This window comes from Rana temporaria, chromosome 3 (genome assembly GCF_905171775.1).
Source record: "Rana temporaria chromosome 3, aRanTem1.1, whole genome shotgun sequence".
Lineage (NCBI taxonomy): Eukaryota > Metazoa > Chordata > Amphibia > Anura > Ranidae > Rana > Rana temporaria.
In genome coordinates this window covers 386,434,349-386,454,625 of record NC_053491.1, presented here as the reverse complement: position 1 = coordinate 386,454,625, position 20,277 = coordinate 386,434,349, and the positions used below count along the sequence as shown (strand labels likewise).

The following is a 20,277-nucleotide window of genomic DNA, read 5'->3' as shown; positions in this document are numbered from 1 at the left end:
CCCCCCCTGTCTCTCTCTCTCTCTCTCTCTTTCTCTCCCCCCCTGTCTCTCTCTCTCTCTCCCCCCTGTCTCTCTCTCTCTCTCCCCCCCTGTCTCTCTCTCTCCCTCTCCCCTCTCTCTCTCTCTCTCTCTCTCTCTCTCTCCCTCTCCCCCCCTGTCTCTCTCTCTCCCTCTCCCCCCCTGTCTCTCTCTCTCCCTCTCCCCCCCCCTCTCTCCCCCCCCTCTCTCTCTCTCTCTCTCTCTCTCTCTCTCTCTCTCTCCCCCCCCCTGTTATATTGGCATTTATATAAATTATTAGAATATGTGCACTTTTTTTTTTTTTTTTTTTGAAAGGTAATGCACTGATGACATGGTAATGGACTGATTGGCACTGATGAGCACTGGTGGGCACTGATGAGGAGATGCACTGGTGGGCACTGATGAGGAGATGCACTGGTGGGCACTGATGAGGAGATGCACTGGTGGGCACTGATGAGGAGATGCACTGGTGGGCACTGATGAGGTGAAGCGCTGGTGGGAACTGATGAGGTGATGCGCTGGTGAGATGCACTGGTGGGCACTGATGAGGTGATGCGCTGGTGAGATGCACTGATGGGGTGATGCACTGGTGAGATGCACTGATGGGCACTGATGAGGAGATGCACTGGTGGGCACTGATGAGGAGATGCACTGGTGGGCACTGATGAGGAGATGCACTGGTGGGCACTGATGAGGTGATGCACTGGTGGGCACTGATGAGGTGATGCGCTGGTGAGATGCACTGGTGGGCACTGATGAGGAGATGCACTGGTGGGCACTGATGAGGAGATGCACTGGTGGGCACTGATGAGGAGATGCACTGGTGGGCACTGATGAGGTGAAGCACTGGTGGGCACTGATGAGGTGATGCACTGATGAGGTGATGCGCTGGTGAGATGCACTGGTGGGCACTGATGAGGTGATGCGCTGGTGAGATGCACTGGTGAGGTGATGCACTGGTGAGGTGATGCACTGATGAGGTCTCTCTCTCTCTCTCTCTCTCTCTCTCCCTCTCTCCCCCTCTCTCTCTCTCTCCCTCTCCCCCCCTGTCTCTCTCTCTCCCTCTCCCCCCCCCTCTCTCCCCCCTCTCTCTCTCTCTCTCTCTCTCTCTCTCTCTCTCTCTCTCTCTCTCCCCCCCCCCTGTTATATTGGCATTTATATAAATTATTAGAATATGTGCACTTTTTTTTTTTTTTTTGAAAGGTAATGCACTGATGACATGGTAATGCACTGATGACATGGTAATGGACTGATTGGCACTGATGAGCACTGGTGGGCACTGATGAGGAGATGCACTGGTGGGCACTGATGAGGAGATGCACTGGTGGGCACTGATGAGGAGATGCACTGGTGGGCACTGATGAGGAGATGCACTGGTGGGCACTGATGAGGAGATGCACTGGTGGGCACTGATGAGGAGATGCACTGGTGGGCACTGATGAGGAGATGCACTGGTGGGCACTGATGAGGTGAAGCGCTGGTGGGAACTGATGAGGTGATGTGCTGGTGAGATGCACTGGTGGGCACTGATGAGGTGATGCGCTGGTGAGATGCACTGATGGGGTGATGCACTGGTGAGATGCACTGATGGGCACTGATGAGGAGATGCACTGGTGGGCACTGATGAGGAGATGCACTGGTGGGCACTGATGAGGAGATGCACTGGTGGGCACTGATGAGGTGATGCACTGGTGGGCACTGATGAGGTGATGCGCTGGTGAGATGCACTGGTGGGCACTGATGAGGAGATGCACTGGTGGGCACTGATGAGGAGATGCACTGGTGGGCACTGATGAGGAGATGCACTGGTGGGCACTGATGAGGTGAAGCACTGGTGGGCACTGATGAGGTGATGCACTGATGAGGTGATGCGCTGGTGAGATGCACTGGTGGGCACTGATGAGGTGATGCGCTGGTGAGATGCACTGGTGAGGTGATGCACTGGTGAGGTGATGCACTGATGAGGTCTCTCTCTCTCTCTCTCTCTCTCTCTCTCTCCCTCTCCCCCCCTGTCTCTCTCTCTCCCTCTCCCCCCCTGTCTCTCTCTCTCCCTCTCCCCCCCCCTCTCTCCCCCCCTCTCTCTCTCTCTCTCTCTCTCTCTCTCTCTCTCCCCCCCCCCCCCTGTTATATTGGCATTTATATAAATTATTAGAATATGTGCACTTTTTTTTTTTTTTTTTGAAAGGTAATGCACTGATGACATGGTAATGCACTGATGACATGGTAATGGACTGATTGGCACTGATGAGCACTGGTGGGCACTGATGAGGAGATGCACTGGTGGGCACTGATGAGGAGATGCACTGGTGGGCACTGATGAGGAGATGCACTGGTGGGCACTGATGAGGAGATGCACTGGTGGGCACTGATGAGGAGATGCACTGGTGGGCACTGATGAGGAGATGCACTGGTGGGCACTGATGAGGTGAAGCGCTGGTGGGAACTGATGAGGTGATGCGCTGGTGAGATGCACTGGTGGGCACTGATGAGGTGATGCGCTGGTGAGATGCACTGATGGGGTGATGCACTGGTGAGATGCACTGATGGGCACTGATGAGGAGATGCACTGGTGGGCACTGATGAGGAGATGCACTGGTGGGCACTGATGAGGAGATGCACTGGTGGGCACTGATGAGGTGATGCACTGGTGGGCACTGATGAGGTGATGCGCTGGTGAGATGCACTGGTGGGCACTGATGAGGAGATGCACTGGTGGGCACTGATGAGGAGATGCACTGGTGGGCACTGATGAGGAGATGCACTGGTGGGCACTGATGAGGTGAAGCACTGGTGGGCACTGATGAGGTGATGCACTGATGAGGTGATGCGCTGGTGAGATGCACTGGTGGGCACTGATGAGGTGATGCGCTGGTGAGATGCACTGGTGAGGTGATGCACTGGTGAGGTGATGCACTGATGAGGTGATGCACTGGTGGGCACTGATGAGGTGATGCACTGGTGGGCACTGATGGGATGCACTGGTGCATTGGTGGGCACTGATGGGATGCACTGGTGCATTGGTGGGCACTGATGAGGTGGCACTGGTGGGCACTGATAGACACCAATGAGGTGGCCCTGATGGACACTGATAGGCTGCACTGGTGGGCACTGATGGGCTGCACTGATGTGGCACTGACAGGCTGCACTCCACCCTAAACAATTATCTCCTCTCCACCCTAGGTTTTTGGAGATGAGGGGAAAAAAAAAAATAATAAAAAAAAATATCGGCCTAAAATATCGTCCGCAAAAATCGGCAACACATATCGGCCATCGGCCGCCCCAATTTCCAAATATCGGCATCGGCCAGAGAAAAACCCATATCGGTCTACCTCTAATATATATATTATCAGGCTAAGTGCATCCGGCGTTTGCAAAACTACAACCCCCAGCAATCGCATAACATACCAGATGGTATTTCTAGTTATGCAAAAGCTATACACTCATTATCTTTTACACACACAAATAAAATATATGTGTGTGTGTGTGCGCATGTCTGTGTGTTGTAATAATCAGTGCCTCTTGCTGCATAACTACAAATAGCAGCATGCATGCTATGTGATTCATGGGAGTTGTAGTTTTGCAACTGCCGGACGCACTCGGCTGTATGTGTGTGTATATATATATATATATAAGCCAAGTGCGTCTGGCGATTCCATAAATAACAACTACAAGCAATAACATAGCATGCATGATGCTATTTGTAGTTATGCAGCAAGAGGCACTGATTATTACAACACACAGACATGCGCACACACACACACACACACACACACACACTATATATATATATATATATATATATATATATATATATATATATATATATATATATATATATATATGTGTGTGTAAAAGATAACGAGTGTGTATAGCTTTTGTATAACTAGAAATACCAGCATGCATTGGTATGTGATTGCTGGGAGTTGTAGTTTAGGAAATTTCTACTACCAGCAATCACATAGCATGCTTGCTGGTATTTGTAGTTATGCAGCCAAGAATCACTGATATATTGACAAAAAACATGTTTATTACATGAACTGGGGGCCTCCAGCAGTTGCTAAACTACAGCTCCTAACATGCACTGTATGGGCATGCTTTGAGCTGTAGTTTTGCTAAACTTGGGGGCTACATGTGTGTATGTGTTATGTGTGTGTTTTTACTGTGAATGTGTGTGTCTGGAAGGGGTAATGGGAACTTGTAGTTGAGAGTTCAGGCTGCTTTCTCCTGCTGCACTGTATATTTATCTATGTGAGCAGCATGTGTACTCAAATAGCAATAGCTCCGTGCAGTCACAGGACACAATGATTGGTGGAGGGTTTGGAGGGGTGGGATATGATAATTTTAGGGGCGGATGGCATGGCAGGGGAGGCAGGGAGGGGTGTGTATATTGAAATGAATGGGGAGGGGAGATACTAGGATAGGGGAGGGGAGGATGAGGAGAGAGGCATTGAGTGACAGGAAAGAAAAGCAAGGGAGCTTGGGGGATGACGATTTTTACATCATCCACCATGGCTCCATAACCAGGAAGTGCCAGAAATTCAGGAGGAGGTAGCAAAGGAATGGCTGGGCTGATTTAGGAAAGAAAGACATCGACTGAAAGGTAAAGCAGAAGGGAACATTATAGTGTAAAAAAGAAATGCATTATAGAACTCCTTTAAGTGGAATCTTGAGGCCACTTTGGAATAGTGTCCAGTATTGGGAGCAGAACCACTCTGTTCACCAGGAAGGACGAATAGGGTTCTTTATATCTAGAGCCGCCTACTCAGAAACCTTCCTGGCTGAGGCTACCAGGAAAGCCATCTTTTAACAACAATTTCCATGCTGACAACTGCATCGTGGATTTTTGGAGCAGACAGGTAGTTGAGTACGATTTGTGAGGTCCCATGTAAAAATGTGGGGGCTCTGGGAGGCCTTAGTTTTGGTATGGCCTTAAAGAATTGAAGTGTTAATCTATTAGAGACCCTCTAAAGTCCTGGTAAAGGTGGAGATGGTGGTGACGTGCCCTTTCAGTGTGCTTGTGCTCATGTCCATGTCAAGACCTCTTTGAAGAAAACCGAGGACATAAACTCTGGTTTTTACTGAAGAAAACTTCTCTGACGTAGCATATTCTAATGCTGCATACACACCATCACTTTATGTGATGAAAAAAAACGACGTTTTTAAAAACGTCACTTTAATTGACCGTGTGTGGGGGAAAACGTCGTTTTATGTCTTGTAAAAAACGACCAAAAAAAATTGAAGCATGCTTCAATTTTATGTGTCGTTTTTCAAAATGTCGTTTTTTACTTCACAGAAATTGACCGTGTGTAGCAAAAAACGTTGTTTAAAAAGACGTTTTTACACCCACGCATGTCCAGAAGCTAGTTATGAAGCGAGCTTCAATGGAAAAACGTGGTGGAACGTAACCTCGCTTTGCTAGAACATTGTGAGAAAAATGATGGTGTCTAGGCAACTTCGTCTTTGAAAATTGAAGTTTCAAGAAGGTCATTTTTTACTTCACAGAAAATGTCGTTTTTTTTCATCACATAAGAATTTTAGCCAGACTTTGTTCATTATGCTCTTCTATGCTTCTCCCTCTCATGAGGGTATCTACCACTCTCGAAGAGCAATCTAAATCCACAAACCTTTACCTCTAAAAATCCAGGCCACTAACTTGCGCTTCCCCTGAGTCTGATGGAGAGCTGGGCCATGTGCCACTGTCTGGCAACTGAAAAGATTTTGAACTATGTTACTATGAGATCTAAATAGTTTGGTGCATGCGCACTGTTAAAGAAAAGCCCCTCTGGAAAGGGTACCTTCTCCACTTGTACACACAGCCATTTTTTCAGACGGGAAAACTGCTATGAGAGCTTTTCGTCTGGAATCCCGGTCGTGTGTATGCTCCATCGCAGTTTTTCCGACGGGAAAACTGCCGGACAAAAAATATCAGGATCTTTTTTTTTTTTTTTTCGGGCCAAAAATCGGAGCTGGAAATCCGTTCGTCTGTATGGTTTTCCGACTGGTAGAAAACCGCGCATGCTCAGAATCAAGTATGAGACAGAGCTCTTTCTGGTAAAACTAGCGTTCGGAATGGAGATAGCACATTAGTCACGCTGCAACTGCAAATTATTGCATATGTTTAATGCAGCGCATTTTTTTCTTCTTTATAATGCTACAATAATGAACTTGCTGCTGATATTAACACAGAGTTCTGACAAACGTATTTATTTTTTCTTGTGGTCTCATGAAGATTTTTTTATTTATTTTTTAAGCTAGATCTCCATAATATTTTATTTAAATTTTTAAGCAAGATCTGCATTTTTTGTGATTACTTAAAAAAAAAAAAATTCTAGTGATCTCCTTATATTTGTTTCATTTATTTTTGTGTGTCAAGTTACCACAATAACATTATTATCTCGTATTTTTTAACCTTAAGGAGGTTGGTTGGTGTCCCTTGTTAGTTACACATTGTATTTACGAAATGTACTCACAAACTCCTTTTTTTTTAAAGAAAAACACATAGGCAAGTATTAACTGTAAAAATAAAATCCATTTATTTTGGCTCATAACAAATTAAAGAGGAAGGCAACGCTGGAGAACCTGCTGCAATTTGCGAACCCTTGGGACCCCAGGGCACACATCAAGTCTGTGGACAATAAAATTGGGAGCTTGAGAAGTCCATACAATTGGGAGCACAATCTGGTCCTGGATTCCCAGAGATCAGGAACAGCAGCAGATGACATATATGTCCCCAGTCTGTGGTACTACAACAGCCTGCGTCTTCTGTTAGACCAGACTGAAGCCAGGCCATCACTTTTTTGTCTTCTTTGTAGCCTTCCCTGCACGCTTCCTTGGAGCCTCTTGAGTGGTGGTGGATTCTTGAAGTATGGCATGAGCCTCTCTGAGGGCCATTGCTGCCTCCTACATGTTCCTACCCCTCTTGGCCCTTCTTGTTTGAAGTTGGATGGGAGGCATCTGTGACTGTGTGCTGCCACTGGGCCCAGGCCACCTCCTGGCTAACTCTTTCCCCTGCCGCCTCCTGTCTGCCACTTTCCCCACCCTCATCCTGGCTGAGCTCTTCCTGTGTATAAAAAAAATGGGACATAGTTTTAGTTTTTGGTTCATCAATCACACCAAATTTTCAGTTCATGACTGTTGCAAATTGAGTGTTAATAAATAGAAAAGACTATCATTCTGACTCCAGCAGTTTTCATTCTTGCCCCAATCATTTTTGGCCACTACTGTCTATTGATATGTAAAACACTTTTTGTTCAAACATTAATTTCTTATCAATATTAACATCTATTTTACATCATTAGTTTTACGACAAGAAATCTTTAGAAAAATACTATACCGGGCTCCAGAAGTCCACATCCAATTCTTCCAGGATGGAAGGCTCTGCTTGCTCTTCAGAAGGCTCAGCTTGGCTGGCTGAAAGGCTGCAGGGAAGGGTATAAAGTGATGGCCTTACTTCCAGCTGGTCATCCAGAAAGCTCAATTTGCTGTAGTACCACAGACTGGGTACATATACATCCGCTGCTGCTGCTGCTCCTGATTTCATGGACTCTGGGACCTTAGTGTGCTCCCTCCTGTATGTGCCCCTCAAGTTCCCAATTTTATTGTGCACATCCTTGAGGGTTGCAGTGGGGACCCGTGTCTGCACAAATTGCAGCAGGTTCGCCAGCGCTGCCGTCCTCATTCCTTCTTTTTTTTTTTATGTATAGGGTTTTTGGTTTCCCACAGAGGAGGCAGCTCCCTGTACCTTTCCAGGAATTTGCACATAAAGGGCCAGATCCTCAAAAGAGATACGCAGACTTAACTGCTGTTCAGTCTGTGTGTAACTTTGGAAACGATCCTCAAAAGGCTTTTTCCAAAGTTAGGCAGAAGATCCGGCATGTGTAATTGAATTACACTGCCGAATCTTAGGATGCAGTACCGCATCCGCCGCTGGGGGCATTTCGAGTCGAAATGCCGTTTCTAGTATGCAAATTAGCACTTAAGGCGATCCACAAAGCTTTCCAGCTTCGTTTTTTCGCCGTAAGTGTTATTTTGCAAGTGTAAAACTAGGGCTGATGTTACAAAGTGTAAACTAGTCACACCATGTAAAAGCCCATTCCAGCGACGGCATTTGGTATGCATTCCCGAGGGAGAACTCCACGGCAATTTGTAAAAACAAAACCGGCATGGGTTCCCCCCCAGGAGCATACCAGGCCCTTAGGTCTGGTATGGGTTGTAAGGGGACCCCCCTACGCCGAAAAATCGACGTAGGGGGTCCCCCTACAATCCATACCAGACCCGTATCCAAAGCACGCTACCCGGCCGGTCAGGAAGGGAGTGGGGACGAGCGAGCGCCCCCCCCCCCTCCTGAGCCGTGCCAGGCCGCATGCCCTCAACATGGAGGGGTTGGGTGCTCTGGGGCAGGGGGGCGCACTGCGGGCCCCCCCACCTCAGAGCACCCTGTCCCCATGTTGATGAGGACAGGACCTCTTCCCGACAACCCTTGCCGTTGGTTGTCGGGGTCTGCGGGCGGGGTGCTTATAGGAATCTGGGAGTCCCCTCAAATAAGGGGGCCCCCAGATACCGGCCCCCCACCCTAAGTGAATGGATATGGGGTACATCGTACCCCTATCCATTCACCTGTAGGTACCCATGTGGTGGGTGCACGTGGGTAGGCACCCACCACGTGGGTACCTGCCGGAGCATGATGGGACGGTGATGCCTATATAAATGGGATGCAAGGCGCGCTTCCATCATTACAGCGACAACAGGCGACGAGGCAACATCGGAAGAGGGGAGAAGAAGACCCTGACGTCACAGAAGACCGCGCCGGCTGCCTGCTAGAAATTGAGCTAACACACAAAGATAGCAGGCAGCCAGCGCTGAAGAAGAAGGCACCGGACATCTGCAGAAGAACCGGGGTTCGCCGAGTCAACAGCGGAAGAGGGGAGAAGATGGAAGAAGACCCCCGGAGTCCGGAGAAGCCCCCCCCCGGAGAGCGGAAGAAGAAACCCCCCCCGGAGAGCGGAGAAGACCCCCGGAGAGTGGAAGAAGAAGCCCCCCCTGCTAATAGAGCTAATAAAGAAGACAGGGGGGGCATCCGGAGCAGAATAATAAATTATTTTAAAAAGCCTTGTGTTGTGTGTTTACTAACTTTAACTTTTTGCCTACAGGTGAATGGATAGGGGTACGATGTACCCCATATCCATTCACTTAGGGTGGGGGGCCGGTATCTGGGGGCCCCCTTATTTGAGGGGACTCCCAGATTCCTATAAGCACCCCGCCCGCAGACCCCGACAACCAACGGCAAGGGTTGTCGGGAAGAGGTCCTGTCCTCATCAACATGGGGACAGGGTGCTCTGGGGTGGGGGGGCCCACAGTGCGCCCCCCTGCCCCAGAGCACCCAACCCCCCCATGTTGAGGGCATGCGGCCTGGCACGGCTCAGGAGGGGGGGGGGGCGCTCGCTCGTCCCCACTCCCTTCCTGACCGGCCGGGTAGCGTGCTTTGGATACGGGTCTGGTATGGATTGTGGGGGGACCCCTACGTCGATTTTTCGGCGTAGGGGGGTCTCCTTACAACCCATACCAGACCTAAGGGCCTGGTATGCTCCTGGGGGGTGAACCCATGCCGGTTTTTTCTTTGAAAATTGGCATGGAGTTCACCCTCAGGAATGCATGCCGAGCGACGCTGTCATTTTTTTTTTTTTTCCCGACGCAACTTTTTTAAGCCGTCGCGATCCTCAAAACTCGGCGTAACGTAACTTCGCGCATGCGCAGTACGGCCGGCGCGGGAGCGCGCCTCATTTAAATGGGACTCGCCCCATTTGAATAGGAACGCCTTGCGCCGGCGGAATTTTAGTTACACAGCCTGAAATTTCTAGACAAGTGCTTTGTGGATCGGGCACTTAGGTAGAAACTTTAAGGCAGTGTAACTTAAATGGGATTTTTTAAGTTACGCCAGGTTTTTGTGGATCTGGCCCAAAGTCTGTTTTTTTTTTTAAAGGCATTTATTCTTTCTGCAAGACCAAACACAAGCCAATAATAACAATGTCAGTCTTTAAACTCTACTAATCTTTATCCCCATATAGGCCACAATCTCGAAGCAGTATAGGCCACTGATGCCCCAAGTGAAAATGTTATCTTTGGTCTCACGTTTGTCGCTTACTCCTTCCTCCGCACACAGAACGTAGGTACGACGCATGCGTGTTGGTTACTACTAACTACTAAGTTACTACTTTCTTCAAGCCAAATCTTGAAGATGCACAGTGTGTCAACATGTGCTATCTCCCATCAGGGGATATCAATGTACGCGTTTTGTGGGTGCAACCCCTTCCTCGCAACTCAAGTAGGTGAGAGGAAGGGGTTGCACCCCCAAAACACATCCATTGATCCCCCATGATGGAAGATAGCACATGTTGAGATTAGGCATGGGATCATAAAGAAATCCCCATTTGCATCTTCTAAATTTGGCTTGTACAGGGGTGACATCACCCCCCTCCCCCTATCTAATGAAGGCAACAGCAACATATTGTTGACATACTACAATGTCTGTCTGATATTGCCTTCACATTTTGTACATTGAACTTTGTAAGTTCCAGAGTTTTGTATGTTATGTTTTGACACATGCCTGTTAACCACTTCCTTACCGGGCCATAGCAATATGACGCCAGCAGGAACCCTCCCTCCCTTCGGGTGGACGTCATATGCCATTCTTTCTGGTTGGCCAGCTAGGGGGCACGAGCCCGTGGCATTGCTTGTGACCCGGTGCGCGTGCCCAGCGGCCGCGATTTCCGCCGGGCACCCGCGATCACGGCAGGAGTGTGGACCTGTGTGTGTAAACGCACAGATCCACCTCCTGTCAGTGGTGAGGAGACCAATGTGTGTTCCCAGTACAGAGGAACACACATCAGTCCCCTCCCCCTATAGTTAGAATCACTCAATAGGGAACATATTAACCCCTTCAGCACCCCCTAGTGTTAACCCCTTCCCTGCCAGTCACATTTATACAGTAATCAGTGCAGTTTTATAGCACTAATCGCTGTATAAATGGTTCCAAAAATGTGTCAAAAGTGTCCAATATGTCCGCCACAATGTCACGGTCACAATAAAAATCGCCGCCATTACTACTAAAAAAATAAAAACATTTAAAATGGCATAAATCTATCTCCTATTTTGTAGACGCTATAACCTTTGTGCAAAACAATCAATATACGCTCATTGCATTTTTTTTTTTTTTCTACCAAAAATATGTAGAAGAATACATATCGGTCTAAACTAAAGAAAATTTTTTTTTTTTTAAAGCGGGGTTTCACCCTGTTAAAAAAAAAAAAAAAGTTTTTTTTTATTAGACCATTAAATTCGGCATCGTAGCGCGAGCTACGGTATGCCGGTCTTACATTTTTTATGCCCGTACTCACTGTTCTATCGCTCATTGAAGAATCCGGGGAATGGGCGTTCCTATGGTGAGAGAAGGTGATTGACGGCCGGCCCTGGCACGTCACGCTTCTCCGGAAATAGCCGAAATAGGCTTGGCTATTCACGGCGCCTGCGCATAGCCTGTGCGCAGGCGTCGTGAATAGCCGAGACCTACTCCGGCTGTCTTCGGGGAGCGTGACGTGCCAGAGCCGGCCGTCAATCATCCTCCCTCTCCATAGGCACGCCCATTCCCCGCGGGAGTCGGATTCTTCAATGAGCGATAGAACAGTGAGTACGGGGATTAAAAATTTAAGACCGGCATACCGTAGCTCGCGCTACGATGCCGAATTTAATGGTCTAATGATGGAAAGGAGGGTGAACTACCGCTTTAAATTGTGATATTTATTAAATCAAAAAGTTAAAAATATTATGTTTTTTTTTTCAAAATTGTCGCTCTTCTTTTGTTTATAGCGCAAGCAATAAAAACCGCAGAGATGATAAAATACCACCAAAAGAAAGCTCTATTTGTGGGGGAAAAAACATAAAGATTTCATTTAGCTACAGTGTTGCATGACCGAAAAGTTAATTAAAGCCAGATGTATATATTTGCAAATAATGTTTTATAATAACGCACATGTGAAATTTTGCAAATTGACCATGTGTGGCTTCTTTCTATGCTCAATAGCATTTTTTTGCAAAAATGTTGTGTTTACAGTGACAATGGTGGTTATTTACTAAAGGCAAATTCACACTTGGCACTACAAGTGCACTAGGAGAACCTATGAGACCGCCAAATAAAACGCAAGCAGTAAATCAAATTCAAGATGACTCTTTTGGCATAGCAATGGCCCCCCTACCCGTGAAATAGTCCACATATTTTTGGAGCACATCACGGGCGCTTTGGGGGGGTAAGCCAGTACGGCCAGCTTCCAGGGCCGGGATTGGATTGAGGTCCTGAAGTGTGGCCTCATGCCCAACTGAGGGCATATAATGTGGCGATGTTTGCCGTAGAAAGTTGTGCAGCACACAGCACGCCATCACAATGTAATTTAACTTGTATTCGGCCATATTGAGCGAGGTGTAAAACAGGCGGGACCGGCTGGCCATTATGCCAAACGCATTCTCGACCACTCTTCTGGCTATGGCCAGCCGGTAATTGAACACCCTCCTCTCAGGGGAGAGGGTCCTTTGGGAAAATGGCCTCAGATAATTCCCAAGCCCAAACACTTCATCAGCGACAAACACAAATGGGAGTCCTTCCACATTGTTTTCATCAGGTGGCAATGCCAGGCCACCCCTATGGATACGTTGGGAGAACTCTGTCTGGGCAAACACTCCACCATCGGACATCTGGCCATTTTTCCCCACATCCACATATAGAAAGTCATATGTCGCCGATACCACCGCCATTATCACAATACTATGGAACCCCTTGTAGTTGAAATAGTATGACCCCCGAATGGGGTGGTGGGACAATGCGGACATGCTCCCCATCTATTGCCCCTCCGCAGTTAGGAAAGTCCCACCGCGTGGCAAACTGGGATGCCACAGTCTGCCATTCCTGTGACGTAGAAGGAAACTGGAGTCAAACAAGAAAAAAATATATTAGTACTTTTGCACATAACATTGCAAGCAGATTATAAAAAAACATTCTGGACCAACTTCAGTATAACATTTATTTAAAGGAGTTAGAAGCCAAAATTAGAAGGGACAATTATCAGAATCCTCAACCCCTCTGATGGCCTATGGTAAAAAATTTTGGGGGGGGGGAGTTCTAACTGACGTTGTGACCCCCCCAAAAAAACTCTGCCACTCTGCCTGAATTTAATGAGAACAAAGTCATTTGTACACATTTTAGGGGGGGGGGGGTTCTAGCTGAGTTTGGGCCCTCCAAAAAAGATACTCTGCCTGAATTTAATGAAAACAATAACATTTGTACACATTTTATGGGGTCTTTAGGGTAAAGCACTACAATGGAGCTGACAAAATATATTGTTAAGTGACTAGGCTAGGTGTGTATGGGCCCAGGATAGCATGAAGGCAAATATGCATGTAGGCCAAAAAAGGAGCATTAAAAGCTTACAGAATGCATGGGAACATTCACAGCTTATTACAATCCTGGTAATTGGGGAAGGATGAAAGACATAAAATTCATTAGCATACATTAATTACATAGAATGTGATGTTAAAGGAGAAAACTTACCCATATATTGTCCTTCTGCAGGACTTGAATGATGGCAGAACAGGTCTCTGGTATAATGATCCCCAGAGTCTGGGGGAGATGCCTTTTGAGAACTTGAGGTCCTGAAGAATCCCAGTAGCCAGGTATCTTAAAATGGCAACTAGCCTCTGCTCGGCAATGATGGCTTTTCGCATGACGGTGTCCTGCCTCATGATATAGGGGACAGCAAAGCTAACAGACGGTAAAAAACGGGGTCCGTCATCCGGAGATAATTCCTGAAGTCATCAGGAGCATTCAACTGGATCTCCAGCAGCAGAGGCATGTGACAGAATGGAGAAACCAATTCTTCGTCCATGAACTCCTCCTCACCCTGTTCATAGATTGATCTTGGGTCAAAGCAAGAAGCCCAACACCAAGCCTATGCACAACACAAACTCTACGACGAGTACGTACCCGCAACATGGCTAGAAAAACTGTCGGCTGGTCAGAACGAACTAACAGAACGCACTGAAGAACAGCAAGGCCTATGAAGAACGACCTGAAAATCAGAAACGAGCAGACAAGAACGCACTGAAAAAACAGATATGCACTGACTACACGCCCTGAAAGACAAATACGAACCCACAAGCACAAACGGAACGGCAGAAAACTAACTGAAAGCATGAAGACTGAAAAGCGCGATTCGTCTCTCACCAAACTTTTACTAACATGAGAATCAGCAAAAGCAGCCCAAAGGATGGGGCAGTTGGAACATAACTTCCCCTTTATAGTGCCGTTGTACGTCACCGCGCTTTGGACAGGTGGACTTTTGGCTGAGCGTGTGTATGCAAGGCAGCCTGAGAGGAACTCTGTCGGGGAAAACAGTTGTTTTTTTATACGACGGAAAAACCGGTCATGCGTACTAGGCATTAGGGCTCGTTTTAACAATGGCTTTTCAGACAGCTGTTGAGTTGGGGCTGTAAGACACTCAGGAGGTGTGGGATTTTAAATGGGAATACCATGCCAAATGCTTGGCTCTGGTTTCAGGGCAGTATCTACTGCGAGGCAAACAAGGCGTTTCAATTGGGCAGAGTTTTTTAGAGGTACAGTATTCTGTTATGGTTGCTGCACAGATGCATTTCTGAAATGGGCGGCAAAGAGTATGTATCCTGTGCAGGGTGCTGAATGTTCAAAAACACGCATATAAGAACAAAGCATAAATGTAAAAGCAAGCGCGATGCGCAGCAAAGCATGCGTATTCTGTGCATGATGTTGCATGTTTGCAAACACACAGATGTGAATGCAGCCTAAATGGCAACGCAAGCATGATGTTTTTGAAATGTGCGGCATAGTGCATGTTTTCTATGTGGGTTGCTGCGTGTTCGGAAATTCCCAAATGAGAACACAGCCTGAATGGCAACGCAAGCGCGATGCAGGTTTCCAAAACGCGTGGCAAAGTATGGGTATTCTGTCGGGGGTCCCTGCATGTTTGAAAATGTGCAGTTGCAAATGTAGCCTAAATGGCAACCCAAGCGTGATGCGCATTTCTGAGATGCAAGGCAAAGCATGCGTTTTCTGTGTGGGTCATGGCACATTCTAAGTGGCAATGCAAGTGTGATGTGTGGCAAAATGCACATTTTCTGTACATGACGCCACGCGCGTTCAAAAATGTACAGAAATTAGGTCGTGCTTGTGTTGCCATTTAGGCTGCATTCGCATCTGCGTGTTTATGAAATGCATGGTAAACACATGTCACACTTGTGTTGTGGCAACCCGTACAGAAAACACGCGCTTTACCGCACATTTTTAAAATGTGCAGATGCAAACACAGCCTAAATGGCAACGCGATGCCCTTTTTCCATGTGTTTTCTGTACGGGTTGCCTTGCATTCAGAAATGTGCAGATGCGACATGTGTTTGACATGCGTTTCCAAAACATGCAATAACGTGCACATTTTCTGTGCAGGTTGCTGAGCATTTAGAAATGCGCAGATGTGAATACAGGCTAATTGTTAATGACACCCCAATAATGGTTAGCAGAGGTGTGACAAAACGTGCTACAAATGCGCAACACTCCATGATCTAAAAGGTTCTTGAGCTACTTTGGGTTGTTTGTTATATATGGGGAGCCCAATAAAATGAATAGGCTGCTCTATGCGTGCTTACACATGTAAAGCATGCAAAAAAAAAAAAATGTGTGTTTCAGGTGTAAATGGAATGTGCTAGGGAGAACGTTTTTAGACAGCACAGAGGAGAAGTGAGGGTTAAAAAAAACAAAAACATCCATCAAAGTTGCTTCATGTAATGCTGATGTGACTTCTGTGAGATAATATAAGTCTATGGGGCCAAGTCGTACTGGGAGTGCACCAAAGTAGTGCAGGAACCTTTTTTTTAAAAGTTGCAGCGTCTTGAGTCACACTGGTTGGAACTGCCAACATTGAAAATAATGCGATTTCAATTGTCGTGCAACTGTGTCTCAAGTAGTATCGAAAGTCGCACGAATGTGAACCTTGCACTAGTGTGACTTCTGATGCGACCTAACCTTTTGCCATTTAAATTTGTCTGTGATCTTTAAATATCATAGTACAAAGCTTAGTCACCCTGTCATCTTCCTGGTTTCTGTCAGACTTTCACTTTCGTTTCTTTGCTGTGCTCTCAGTCATGGCGTCTGCAGATATGAGAAAGGAGCTGCTGGACTGTTCCGTCTGTCTGAACATTTATACGGATCCTGTAACCCTGAGATGTGGACACAACTTCTGCCGAGTCTGTATTGATCAGGTATTGGATACACAGGAAGGATCTGGAGTTTATTCCTGTCCTGAATGCCGAGGAGAGTCTGTGGAGAGGCCTGTACTGATAAGGAACATAACTCTGTGTAACATCGTGGAGAGTTTCCTCTTTCCTCAGCCAACTCCGGGTGAGACTGGAATCTTCTGTACTTACTGTGTGGACTCTCCTGTCCCGGCTGTTAAATCCTGTCTTCATTGTGAAGCTTCTTTATGTGATAAACACCTGATAGTCCACAGCAAGGCACCTGAACATGTCATGACTGAACCCACCACCTCCCTGGGGAACAGGAAATGCTCCATCCATAGGGAGCTCTTGAAGTATTATTGCATTGAGGACTCCGTCTGTGTCTGTGTGTCCTGTAGCTTGGCTGGAGAACATCGGGGACATCAGGTGGAGATACTGGATGAGGCCTCTGAGAAGAAGAAGAAGAGCCTGAGAAATGTTCTGCAGGAGCTGATCACCAAGAGAGAGGAGACTGAGAGAAGAGTCCGGGGTCTACAGAAGCGCAGGAAAAAAGTTCAAGAAAATGCAGCTGGTGAAGCAGAGAGATTTAGCGCCTTGCTCACTGACCTCAGGAGAAAGCTGGACGACCTGGAGAGGAAGGTCCTGAGTGAAATATCCAGGGAGGAAGAGAAGCTTTCACTGTCCATCTCTGATATGATCCAGCAGCTGGAAATCAAAGAGGGTGAACTGTCCAGGAAGATCGATCACATTGAGGAGATGTGTAATATGACTGATCCACTGACTGTCTTACAGGAATCAGATATGGGAGAAGAGGAAGGAGATAATGAGGACAGCGAGAGACATGACAAGCAGATCCATGATGGGGGTTACCTGGATGTGGGTTTGATCCTACAGACATTACACACATTATCTCAGATTATAGAAGGTATAAAGATAGAGGTCTATGTACCAAAACCTGCAGATATAATACTAGATATAAACACAGCACATAATAATCTTTATATATCAGATGACAGGAGAACTGCATCCTGGTCAGAAACAAATCAGAATCGGCCAAAAACACCAGAGAGATTTCAGAATTGTTATAATGTTTTGAGCAGCAGAGGGTTTACATCAGGGCGGTATTACTGGGAAACTGATTGCAGTAAAGAAGCATGGTGGAGGATAGGGATGTGTTATCCCAGTATAGAGAGAGGTGATCAGTTACGTATTGGTGAAAACAACAAGTCTTGGGGCTTGCGTTGGGAAAATAATGCATTAACAGTAATACATGACAGTAAAGAGATGCAGTTACCTCCTAAGGATTTCAGTAACCGAGTCAGGATCTCTCTGGATTATGAAGCTGGACAGCTGTCTTTTTATGATCTCTCTGATACAATCAGACACCTCCACACCTTCACCGCCACCTTCACAGAGCCCCTCCATGCTGTGTTATGTGTGTACTGGAGAAAGGTGAACAATGTGTATGTAGACAGTTGGGTGAAGATTCTAAATAGCCAGGAAGCTCAGATGTAAGAAATCTGTATGTTAGTAACATCACAGATTGATGATCCCGACTCGCTATTTCAGACATTGATCAGATCAGTAAATATTAGCTTCACACCAGCATACATTTCAGATATCTTAAAATGTTTATTTGTTTGAGTTTTATCATTCTCCTGACAAAAAACACATCCACCATTGCTTTTCTTTTCACTTCTCACCCTTCTGAGCTTCAGCTGCCAGCTTCTTCTCGAGTGAGGAACATGGAGCAGCTGAACACTTCTGCCAATTGGGTAATACATTATTTGTGGGGCAAAGCAGCAACTGGAGAATACATGACACTGAGGGGAATGTTGAATTTGTTAATTGTTGTTGATTATTTCAATCTTTACAAATGTATAGAGTTAGACTAATCTTTTATATTGGGGGTCAGCAACCTGTAGATCGCAGACAGGTGACTGGAAGATCATGGTCTGGGCTTGCTGGCCCACCATTCCACAGCATCAAACAGAGTGCATTGCAGAGGGACTACTTGTAAAGTTGGAGCTGTAGTTGGGAGCAAGAGCCACATAATAGATGCCTCCTCTGTAGTGCTGGCTCCTGTCCCATGCAAAGTGCCAAATGCACTCCACCTCTTATCCCAGCATGGTGCCAGCAGCAGGAAAGAAGAGATCTATAGGTCAGTGTGAAGCAATACACTGGCCATATTAGTATATGACTGCATTCGCACTGATGTGCTGGGGTTTACCCACACCGTGGGTGCAGTGCAATGTACCTGCAGGTTTGCTGTACTTAGCCATAGACTTCTATTATATCCTGCTAGTTTACCAACCCCCAACTTTTCCTGTGAACGAGTCCTAGGGGTGCCACTATCGAATGCAACTAAGGGCTTATTCTGTAGTATGGCAATTAGAGGTTTAAATCGGGTGTGAGGAGGCAACACTGTGCCCGGTGATCTGTGACATCTCCTGTGTTGTTCAGGTAGATCTCCACCTCTTTAAAGTGTTTGTTAACCCCCCCCCCCCAAAAAAAATGGATCCTGCTCAATTTTATATGAAACGGTGCTTGTCCTGTGTCATTTGGCCTCCTGTAACACCTAAAAAACCTGGCTGATCCTGCCAGTTTCTTCCCACCCCCTCTGTAAAAGTGGTCAGTTTACGTGCCTCCGTCATCAGCAGCCTGCTATCTGCTCTCCTCTCTGCTCCTGTGTCCTTCTCCCCCTCCCTTCTCTGTGTGAGCTGCCCCTTCCCCCTCCTGCTGCTCTCATAACACTAACCTGTATATACCATCAGCACTGCCTCCTATTGCAGTGTCCCTCTCTGTGAATGACTTATAAATACAAATGCTGTAAATACCTCATTTAAGAGCCAAGATTGCGATCATGTGACCAGCCAGCTCTCTCCTCCTCTCCTCCTCTCCTCCTCCCCTCCAGAGTGACATCAGCAGAGGAATCTCAGCCCAGCCCATTGCATCTCTCAGAGGAAAAATGGAAAAAGCTAGCTGTGATTGCAATCTCGGCAGTTAAATTAGGTATTTGCAGCATTATTTTTTATAAATCACACACAGAGGGGGATACTACAATAGGAGGCAGTGCTGATTGTGTATACAAGATAGAGTGGCTTAGCAACCACTTTAAGGTTGCCTACCCCTGCTTTATATCATCTTTTCATTGCTTAGATAAAACGCATTTTAACTCTTTTTTTTTTTTCATTTAGGGTCATTTAGAATGCCGAGCTTTGTTATAAGAGCCCAGCATTACCTCTTTCTAAATGATCCATATGGGTCTGCACTCCCTAGCACAGCTTTTCACTTCGGGATATCTTGAAATAATTTTAAGGTTTCAGGGAACCCTGCCAAAACTTTAAAGCATTATCAGAAAGTTGCAGATATAGTTAAGAAAAAAAGGAACATGGGGGTTGATATACTAAAGGCAAAATACACTGTGCACTTTGCAGTTGCTTCAGAGCTTAATAAATTAGCAAAAGCTCTACTGACTTCCATCATCCAATCATGTGCTAGCAAAAATACAGTTTTCTACATTTTCCTTGCACATGATTGGGTATTCTTTGTATAGTGAAGCTTTACCTCATTTACTAAGCTCTGGAGCAAATGTACATTCTTTTTGCCTTTAGTAAATCAACCCCATGATGTAACTAGACTTGAAACTTACGGCCCTTTCACACTGATCAGTTTTTGATGCACTTTTAGTGTTAAAAAAAGCAGGAACAGAAATGTATGAAACATGTAACCCTATACATCCTATGGAACTTTTTACAGCAATGCTCAGTGGGTGCGGTGTGTTTTTACAAGTCCTGCATGCTGCATTTGTTTAAAAAGGGCACCAAAAAAAGCACCACTATTGAAATGAATAGAAAATGCATCAAAACTCACCTGTTGTCACACGTCAAAGTTTCACAGATGCATGCTGGGAGACAGGTGTACAGGAATACAGGTGTACTAAAACGCAAAAAT

The 20,277-nt window shown here is 46.4% G+C and overlaps 1 protein-coding gene across 1 annotated transcript; it reads left to right on the top strand.

The window, feature by feature from the left end:
* Positions 1-16,203: 16,203 nt before the first annotated feature.
* On the top strand, positions 16,204-18,398 carry LOC120932896 (E3 ubiquitin/ISG15 ligase TRIM25-like). The gene has a single exon (XM_040345725.1). It carries the CDS (start codon positions 16,231-16,233, stop codon positions 17,836-17,838), a length of 1,608 nt encoding a protein of 535 aa, XP_040201659.1. The 5' UTR covers positions 16,204-16,230; the 3' UTR covers positions 17,839-18,398.
* The last annotated feature ends 1,879 nt before the right edge of the window (positions 18,399-20,277 follow it).

Excerpts from the sequence above, each read along its gene's own strand:
- LOC120932896 (XM_040345725.1), top strand. The coding sequence starts at position 16,231 with ATGGCGTCTGCAGATATGAGAAAGGAGCTGCTGGACTGTTCCGTCTGT.